The sequence below is a fragment of the Mercurialis annua genome, linkage group LG6 (assembly GCF_937616625.2).
Source record: "Mercurialis annua linkage group LG6, ddMerAnnu1.2, whole genome shotgun sequence".
Classification (NCBI taxonomy): domain Eukaryota; kingdom Viridiplantae; phylum Streptophyta; class Magnoliopsida; order Malpighiales; family Euphorbiaceae; genus Mercurialis; species Mercurialis annua.
This window is the reverse complement of record NC_065575.1, coordinates 45,529,627-45,539,340: the sequence shown is the minus strand read 5'-3', so window position 1 is coordinate 45,539,340 and position 9,714 is coordinate 45,529,627. Positions and strand designations below refer to the sequence as shown.

Below are 9,714 nucleotides of genomic sequence, written 5' to 3'. Positions count from 1 at the left end.
ACAGTCAAATTTTCATTTCTATTTCTCAAGCAAGCCTGTTGAAAAAGAAAAGAAAAGAAAAAAAATGGAATCTTCAACTACCACCACAGCAGACTCACAAGAATCATCACCACTACCAAACGTCCTACTCATGAAGACACCACCAGCTTTCACTCTGATCGGAGAACAACCATTCACTTCCACCAAATTCCACTATCTAAAAGCATACGAATCACCTCTCCCACTCCACGAATTTCTAACCCTACATTCTCCCTCCATACGCGCCATTCTTTCCTCCGGCAGTGCCGCCGTCAACGCCGGCATCTTACAGTTTCTTCCATCCGTCGGCGTCGTAGTCACCACCAGCGCCGGTCTCAACCAGATTGACATTCCTGAATGCCGCCGCCGCGGAATTGCAATCGCTAACACCGGTGACGTATATTCTGCTGACGTGGCTGATTTGGCAGTTGCCTTGTTGATTGATGTTCTTAGAAACATCTCGGCTTGTGATCGGTATACTAAGCAAGGACTCTGGTCTTCCAAAGGAGAGTATCCTCTTGGCCATAAGGTTTGAAGTTTGAATGTTGATTCTAATTTAATTTTTGACCTAATTACGATATGAATATAATTACATTAGTGATTTTACAGCTGAGTGGCAAGCGGATTGGAATTGTTGGATTAGGAAGTATAGGATATGAAGTTGCGAAAAGGCTAGAGGCATTTGGTTGCTACATATCATACAACTCTAGGAAGAGAAAACCTTATGTTTCATACACTTTCTATTCAAATGTATGTGAGCTTGCTGCCGATTGCGATGCTTTAATTATCTGCTGTGGCTTGACTGACCAAACATTTCATATGATTGATAAAGAAGTACTGTTAGCACTGGGGAAGAATGGAGTGATTGTTAATATCGGGCGTGGAAGTATTATTGATGAAAAGGAATTGGTGAGGTGTTTGGTGGAAGGAGAGATTGCTGGTGCTGGATTGGATGTGTTTGAGCATGAGCCTCTTGTTCCTCGAGAGCTTGTTTCGATGGATAATGTTGTGTTGTCACCGCATGTTGCTGTTCTGACACCAGAATCTATGAAGCAGTTGAGTGAACTGGTGGTGGGAAATCTGGAAGCTTTCTTTGAAAAGAAACCATTACTTTCTGAGTATTTAGATGATTGAATGCGTTTAAAAGCATTTTAGTGTCACAAGTAAGTTTCTTAATTTACTCTCTGTCCATTGCTCTGGAAAGCTATTTAAATTGTTTCTTGAAAGAGATCATAATTTGGTACATAATTACTTTAACATAAGCTAATACTCGCATATATTATCATTCGTCTTGACTTCATTGTGCATGGTATCTTTGTTTTACTTTCTCATATATCAATTGAGCGTGCTTACCGTTCAGTTAAGCAAATTGAAAAAGATGGGTTTCTGACAAGTTGCTAAGCCGAGCATAGGCTCTGTTCATCTTTCATTTCTAGTTTAGTTGACTAAACTTGATGGCAGTCCTCAAATGCTCTGTTTGCATATTTATTTTAGGCCTACAAACAAAGAATTATGATTAATCAATTATTATTTTGATCGGATCATCTTACAAGCTGTCTTTTGCAGCAAGTGTAGGTTGTATGTGGTGAACTTCCATGCACGTTGTGTTTGTAATGGCGTCATTCATTTTATATTAGTTAATATTCAATTCACTTGAAAAATCCTAAAAAAAGAAAAAAGTAATGGGAAAAGGGAGATTGGAGTTTCTATGAAAATGTAAAAATGAAAAAGAAAAGAAAATAGCAAATAGATTTGAAATTATTGAAAGGGTATATTAGTCTTAGTAAAATTTAAGATGCTATAAAAAAAGAAATGAAATCTCAATAATATCTTTCTCCATGTATTGAAATTCTATGTATATTAAGATAATTCTCTTGGATTCTTATATTTTAAAGTAGTTTATCAAATTTAGGTTCCAAACTTGACAAGTAGAACATGATTAGGTTTCCCATTCTATATAATGCATCCAAACATGTCCTTAGTTATGTGGGATTTTTGTAAATTTCAGCTAGGAAGTGAGTGATTTGGGATAGTTGAATTAGGAGGCATAGGTTTACATGTAGCCAAAAAGACCGGATTCTTTTGGCAACAATATTCTTAAAATTTCAAGAATGTAAAAGACAAATATTTCATATCCACTCTATACTGCACTCTCAAATAGGAGAGGAGAATATTGCCTTCAAAAATCTTATTAGCTACTTGCTTCCTCATTTTTCCTTAACTCTTGAGCCTGTTATGTATTCGCTAATTCTTCTAAAGATATACTTGACAAATTGTGTTCACTTTTATAATGAAAAAAAAATTAGACTCATAATTTTGAGGTAAAGTTGCAAGAATTTTTTTCAATAATTCGTTCATAAGAGACATCCTTACCAAGCAACCTAACTTTGTTTACAATGTCGAGCAACTTGTTCCACTAATCTTTGATATTTTGTAATTCATTCACCTTCATCATCTCGAACACTCTAACCGGATTTGAGTGCTTGCTTATTTTTGGCTTTTTCATTATCTTGTTATTCGTTTTTAAGATAGTCTCATGTGTCCTTTTACAGACTCTTAGGTGCATAACTCTTGTATAAATTGTGCTTGACACAACAGTAAATAAGTAGGCTTTGACTTTAGACTTTCTTATCTTTCGATTTTGTGGATCTTCAATCATCACGAAATATGTTGGCAATGATGGAATTGCATATTTTCTTTACTGCCTCACAAAGATCTATACTTCAAGATAAACTGTTATTTCAATTTCTATACTGATCTTTTCTTTTTGTGTTTCGCTCAACCCGCAGACCGTTTGAAATCCTTTTGCTAGTTAGAGCTTTCTAGGCTAATGCTCTCATACTATGTTTACAAGTTGAAAAAAATATAGAGATACGAAGAACAATTCGAATTGCATTAGTATTCAATAACATGACTTGCCTTGGCAATACAAAACAAATAAATCTAAATTTAAATAGAAAATATTGCTTAAATGATCTAAAGTAGGATAAGAATAAGAGGGCTAATTCAAAAACTATTGACTAACACTAAATTCAAAAACCAACAATTATCTAATTTGAATTATTTGCAACAGTAGGGAGTTTAGAAGCATTCTACTCTAACAAACCCTCCACTCATGGATGATTGAGTTACAGGTCTCTAAGGAAGAAGAATGTAAAAATTTAGCCAATTTAAAATGCAACTCCTAATCCATGCTTGGTTTTTGTGGCATAATTAATTATTGTTGATGTTGATTCACTTGAATTATATTTTATTATCTTGCACTGTCTTACTAATTTACAGTACCAGTTTCATAGACAATCCTTTCAGTTATGCTTCCCTCATTTTATATCACCCATCTTTCATGCTAGTTGTAGAATAAATACAGATAAAAAATAAGACTTTGAGGTGGCTTTTGTCTTTTCTCTTATCTTCATCTGAAATTTTCATTAAACTTTATCCAATTTCCATATTCCCTTTCATGAATCACTGTCATCTCTCTCTCTCTCTCTCTCTCTCTCTCACACACACACACACACACACACACACACACACACACACACACTCACGCACAGAGACATAACCATTTTAGAAACTCTTCCTGGTTTGACAGACACAGACATAATTATTTTAGAAACTCTTCCTGGTTTGACTTATTTAGAATTTTAATTATATGCCAAACATGTCGATGCCTCTTCCTCTTGAGCTACTTCAGCAAATAGACTATTCAAAAATTGAAAAAGAGCTATTTGTTTCTGATGCTGCAATTCTTGAGGAACAATCAGGCATACCCTCACAGTTCATCTGGCCAGAGCATGAAAAACCATGCCTCAACTGCCCAGAACTTGCAATTTTGCCTATTGACTTGGGAAGCTTTCTATCTCGGGACCCCCAGGCTGTCCAAAAAGCTTCTGAGCTAGTTAATGAAGCATGCAGGAAACATGGATTCTTTCAAGTTCTTAATCATGGAGTTGATTTGCAGCTTATAGATAAAGCTCATGAGTACATGGACATGTTCTTTGGCTTGCCGCTCTCGAAGAAGCAGAGAGTTCAGAGAAAGTCGGGAGAGCGCTATGGATATGCTAGCAGCTTCACTAGCAGATTTTCTTCTCGTCTTCCATGGAAAGAAACACTTACTCTGCACTTCTCTGCTGAAAATCAGTCCAAAAGTGTCAAAAAGTATTTTTCGGATACAACTGGAGATGATTTCAAACAATTCGGGTAAGTAGTGAGTGTCAATGGTTTCAATCAACTATAAAATACTGTGCTATTTGTTTCTCTTTTTCAATATGCTGAAAATTTTCCCTTAATCTTAGAATTACTGCTTACTAGTTTTTGTCTTGTAAATCTGCATACGCGTAATAGAATCTGACTGCATCTACTTAATGACTGTTATTTTATGTTTTAATGAGAATTGAAAGATTAGCTCGAAGATAAATCGTTAGTTACAATAATGTCATGCATATATAGGAATGTGTTCCAAGAATATTGTGAAGCTATGAATAGTCTGGCCCTTGAGATTATGGAGCTTTTGGGGACATGTCTCGGAGTTGGGCGAGAATACTGTAGTGATTTCTTCAAGGAAACCGATTGTTCAATGTTGAGATTAAGTTATTATCCTCGTTGCCAAAGACCTGATTTAACTCTTGGAACTGCGTCCCACTGTGACCCCACATCTTTAACAATTCTTCATCAAGACGATGTTGGTGGCCTTCAGGTTTTCATGGATAAAAAATGGCATTCCGTTCGCCCTGATCCAAGTGCTTTTGTTGTGAATATTGGTGACACATTCATGGTAATTAAGACAATCGTCGATCAATACCAACTTATCTACTTGTTCATTTCAAAATCTTTCATTTGTTATGATTGATGCGCAGGCTCTCTCAAATGGCGTTTACAAGAGTTGCTTGCACAGAGCAGTGGTAAACAAGGAAAGAGCACGGAAATCTGTTGCTTTTTTTCTTTCTCCAAAGATGGATAAGGTGGTGAAGCCGCCAAATAAATTGCTGGACTCTGGAAGTTCAAGAAGGTACCCTGACTTCACATATTCAACTATGGAAGAATTCCTCCACAAACATTACACTGCGCCTGACATGAAAACCCTTCATGTCTTCACAACCTGGCTTCAACACCAGAACCACTCTGAAGGTACAAATTCTGAAATATAAGACTGAAGGATTGTAATTTGCATTCGCTAAGATGAAGATTGACTTGGTAGCAGTGTTTTGTCTTTTTATCAAAGGGTCATCGCGGTCTTAGGGTTAATTAAATCACACTTGGCCATTTTAATCTATTAGGTACAATACTCTCTAATCTTAGGTCAATTAACCTCAAAATTGTACTAAATGAACACGCTTGCAGGTTGCGATGACTCAATTTAGGAGTTAATTAACTTAAAAATTAGAGAGTATTGTTTTTAATTGATTAAAATGGCTAAGTGTGAGTTAATTGATCATGACGTACAAGTTCAGGATGCACTGTGCTGTCTTCTTTTGTTTAGCTTCTTCTTCATTGTGTTTAAGTGCGTAACCTGTCTAATCCTGTTATTAAGCTTGCTTGTGGCTAGTTACCAAGCTTTTCATTTACTTCTTACAATCATCGTCAGCTTAACGTGTATATAAGTTTGGTGGCTTTGTAAATGAAATCAATGTTAATAAAATATGGTGTCTTAACTAAACTATGAGCAGCCAGTAATATACTGTTAATGAGTTATCGGTATAATATATATTGATATAAATTTATTTTCAGTTTATGTATAAATATTTTGAAGTGTACGTTTTAGAATACTGTAAATCTTCTATTAAAAAAAGAATAATGTAAGTTTAATCTTAGTAAATCTTAATAAATTATTATTATATATTGTTGGTATCTTTTACTTATATATTTTGACAAATTTATTATTATACTTTTAGTTTATATATTAACGTTATAATTGTATTAAAAAATTTATAATTAATTTATCTTTAAAGTTTAAGAATTGAATTAGATGTTAAGTAACATTTTGATGATCAAAATAATCTTTCTCAACAAACATGCACTATGTTGCCTATGAGTGATATTTTATTTAACTCTATTTTTTATCATCTTTTCCCTTTTGATCCCCAAACCTTGAAGAGCGACAAAACCTTCCTCTCGCCTTTAAAACTCTAACAAAACACCATTGACAACCAAATTCTTTAGGAATCTTCTTCTTTCCGCTTCGCAAACATTTTTCTAGACTTAGTTTTGTATTATGATCGTAAATTGATGAATCTTGAAACGAAAATCGAGTTGTAGAGGACTGTTGTTGTAGCATGTGTGGTTGTTGCCACTACTCACTAATTGAGTTCGGGTCTTGGCCCTTTCACAAAAGTTCTTTATAAAAAAAAATTCATAGTGAAAAAAGATCTCAAATTAACAAAAATACTCCCAAAAATCCCACCGAGTCCCCTCTGTTTGAACAGTTAAAAGTGTCGGGACACGAGATTTGTCGTATCAGCTGTGTACCCAAGGCGTATCCCCTCGCCCCCCCTAAATACGGCACTCCGGAGGAGTATTGGTGTTTCATAGCGAGAAAACTATTGCTTTTTCACTTTTAGAAAATTAAATTTGTTTCTGCAATCGGCAGTAAACGCATAAAACATCCTAAAAAACTATATTTTGCATCTGAAAAATGAGTGTCAAAACCGATGATCATTTGCAATATGGAATGTTGTATAATTTACCTTGAAAAGAATATATAAATAGTGAATACTTTGTATTGTTTTATGTTGCCTATTATCACTGCAGTATCTAACAATACCAGCTCGACATGTTTTCAAACACCAACCGAGATATATCAGATGACATTGCATCAGAAAATGTTTCACAAATTCGAGTTTCCCAGCTGAGGTTTCTTTAGTTTAGAAGAATTGAGTAAATGGACGACCATTTGAGTAATTAATGGCCTCTTAAATATGAGTAATGCTATTTAACCCAACAATTTTAACACACCTTATAATAAGGTGGCAACAAACGAGCGGATTAATTAAAGAAAAAAATTTAGGAATTGAGCAAATAGAAGCATTTCACGTAAGGAGATACAACAAATTGGATTAAATAACATTTTTTCTTAAATATTCCCCAAATAATGTATTTCTTTTAAATTTGAAATTTTTGCATAGACGTGTTGTTTGCATATAAAATTTTAAGAAATAAAGTTCACACTAATTGCGTAAGGCTCAATATCCACAAATGACGCAGCTTTTTGATTTTTTTATGACTCAAACTTTTAAAACCGTAAAAACTTTAACTTATTTTTAATTTTATTTTTCAACAGTAACCATTTGTTCAAATGAGAGTAGAAAAAAAATCAAATATGTCTTCATATTGCTTCATATTGTTCCAATTTTTCTTTTTACCATCAAAATTTTCAAAAGTAAAGAGCATGTCTGGATTTTTTCTCTTCAATTTAAATAAATGCCTACAATTGAAATATAAAATTGAAAAATAAGCTAATATTAACTTTTCAAAGTTTAAGTATTTTTGGAAAGGTGAATATTTTTTTAATGATTAAGCCAATTCTGAAAGAAACAAAAAGAGGGTTAAATTCAATATCATACTCCCTCTAAAAAATTCAGTATCATACTCCCTCTAAAAATTTCAGTATCATACATTTGTATGCTACTAAGCTTAAAAAAACCATGGTACCCTATCAACAAGACAAAATATCACCAAATTTCTTATATATATACAAAATCTAGTAGGGTTTAGATATCACAGCTTGATCCCATCAGATCAAACCATACTGATTTTGCCAACAATAATATTGTCCAGCACTGCATATAATATAACAAAAATTAGTATAAAGTATAAACAATTAGAGGTATCAATTAATACCACACAAGATTTGAACGAATTCGACGAAATTATAGCTATGATTTTGTCTTTACTAGCTCATACAAACATAAATATATTAAACTATTGTCCTAAATATATATTTAGTAATATTACTCCCTCTGTCCATTTTTAGTTGTCGCTTTAGGCAAATATTTTTGTCCATCAATAGTTGTCACTTTAAGATTTCTATGTGACTTTTACACTAGTATTACAAATTTGACCTTCTTATTAAATCACTTCATTAAATGGTAGTTCAATTTTCAAAACTAAATCATCCAATAGTGGGTTAATAACTCTATTTTCAAAGCTAAATTTTTCAATAGTGGAGTTTATAAATAGGGTTATAGTAGTCTTTATGTTTATAATTTAAGACAAAAAAAACGCTTTCTTAATCTTAGCAATTTAGCCTAAAGCGACAACTAAAAATGGACGGAGGGAGTATTAATTAAGTCACTATCTAGATTACGGATAAGCAAACGGTTAAAAATCCACCGGTTTAAAAAAATACAAATTAATTATAATTTATCTTGTAACTGAACTGCTGAATTAACCAAAATCAAAATCAACTAAAATTTAATAAATATAAAACTGAACCGATCAAATTCGTCGGTTAATTAGATTAATCGAACATTAAAAATTATTAGCTGTAATAAAAAAAATATTATTAATTAAATTGATCGAACTAATCAAATTAATTTAAATTATTAATTAAATAGATTGACTGATTCGGTTAATGTAGTTTAACCAATTTTTTTACCTAGATGGAGGAACTGCTACAAGAAAGTCCAGGTTCAAGTCACATTTAATTTTTAGTGGACAGTAAATGATATTGTTTTTAATAAGAGACTTAAAACTATTTGCATTGGTTGATTGGAAAAGTAATTATTAGATTATGATTTGAATTGCAATTAGATTCATTTTGAGATTAAATTATATAATGATGTATGGTGTAATTTTAAATTTTATTAATAAATATATAAAGTGACAATCAAGTTGGGATTATTAAAAGGATTAGGGTAGTAGCTAGATAGCGATTAGAGTGATCAAAGGGACGTTCATATAAACAACATTGTGTAAATCGCCAAGGACACAATCTTTGTTCTTTCTTTCGTTCTTTAGCTTTGTCATATGAAATTAGCATCCAATATTTACTCTTTCATTAATTAATGAGGGTAATTTATACTAACTGTCATCGTGTCTTTTTCTAAATCGTCTTTAAATTTTAATTTCTATCCTAATTGTTCATAAAATTTTATTTAGTAACTCAGTTGTTCGTGATGTTATACTTATGCACTATTTTTATCAATTTTAATGATGTGACGTGCCAACTTGAGTCATATATATATATATATATATATATATATATATATATATATATATATATATATATATATATATATCTCAAATTGTCACTTGACGTCATAAGATAAATTAAAGATTTTTTTTATATAAATCTATTTTCCACTCCACATTATTAAAATTGACGGAAACAGTAACGGCAAGGACTATGAAAATTTAGAGATAGTTGTGGTATAAAATTATAAATTAAAATTTAGAGACAAATGTGGTACAAATTAAAGTTTAGGATGATTCGGGAAGCTCATCTTCATTTTTTTACGTTAACTTTAAACATATATGTTTAAGATAAAAATAAATAAACAATGGGCGGGATAAGAAGAAGTGAGGAAAATATCATAACTCAGTTCAGTACTTTTTTATTGAAATCTTTTCTCGTGGCAAAATTTATAGTTTAAATGATAACCGCTGGGCCGCAAACTGTTTAGATCGCGAGTTTTTAAATTCTTCCACAAACATTCCTCCTTCTCAATTATTTAAAAAAGGATAAAAACAATCGACAAT

General features: G+C 32.4%; 2 protein-coding genes across 3 annotated transcripts; both read left to right on the top strand.

Moving 5' to 3' along the window:
- Positions 1–17: 17 nt before the first annotated feature.
- On the top strand, positions 18–3,788 carry LOC126686716 (glyoxylate/hydroxypyruvate reductase HPR3). 2 transcript variants are annotated; one of them, XM_050380917.2, is made up of 3 exons: positions 18–547; positions 628–1,181; positions 3,713–3,788. In XM_050380917.2, exons 1-2 carry the CDS (start codon positions 65–67, stop codon positions 1,150–1,152), a joined length of 1,008 nt encoding a protein of 335 aa, XP_050236874.1. In that variant the 5' UTR covers positions 18–64; the 3' UTR covers positions 1,153–1,181; positions 3,713–3,788. The 2 variants fall into 2 exon arrangements, with proteins under 2 accessions (XP_050236874.1, XP_050236873.1); XM_050380916.2 differs by lacking the exon at positions 3,713–3,788 and having other exon boundaries at positions 628–1,280.
- On the top strand, positions 2,276–5,674 carry LOC126686715 (gibberellin 20 oxidase 1-like). The gene is made up of 3 exons (XM_050380914.2): positions 2,276–4,218; positions 4,468–4,792; positions 4,875–5,674. The coding sequence occupies exons 1-3, from the start codon at positions 3,671–3,673 to the stop codon at positions 5,163–5,165; spliced, it is 1,164 nt and encodes a 387-aa protein (XP_050236871.1). The 5' UTR covers positions 2,276–3,670; the 3' UTR covers positions 5,166–5,674.
- The last annotated feature ends 4,040 nt before the right edge of the window (positions 5,675–9,714 follow it).

Excerpts from the sequence above, each read along its gene's own strand:
- LOC126686716 (XM_050380917.2), top strand. The coding sequence starts at position 65 with ATGGAATCTTCAACTACCACCACAGCAGACTCACAAGAATCATCACCA. Across the intron at positions 548-627 it reads AGTATCCTCTTGGCCATAAG|CTGAGTGGCAAGCGGATTGG; the intron begins GTTTGAAGTTTG and ends GTGATTTTACAG.
- LOC126686715 (XM_050380914.2), top strand. The coding sequence starts at position 3,671 with ATGCCAAACATGTCGATGCCTCTTCCTCTTGAGCTACTTCAGCAAATA. Across the intron at positions 4,219-4,467 it reads GATGATTTCAAACAATTCGG|GAATGTGTTCCAAGAATATT; the intron begins GTAAGTAGTGAG and ends ATGCATATATAG. Across the intron at positions 4,793-4,874 it reads ATATTGGTGACACATTCATG|GCTCTCTCAAATGGCGTTTA; the intron begins GTAATTAAGACA and ends ATTGATGCGCAG.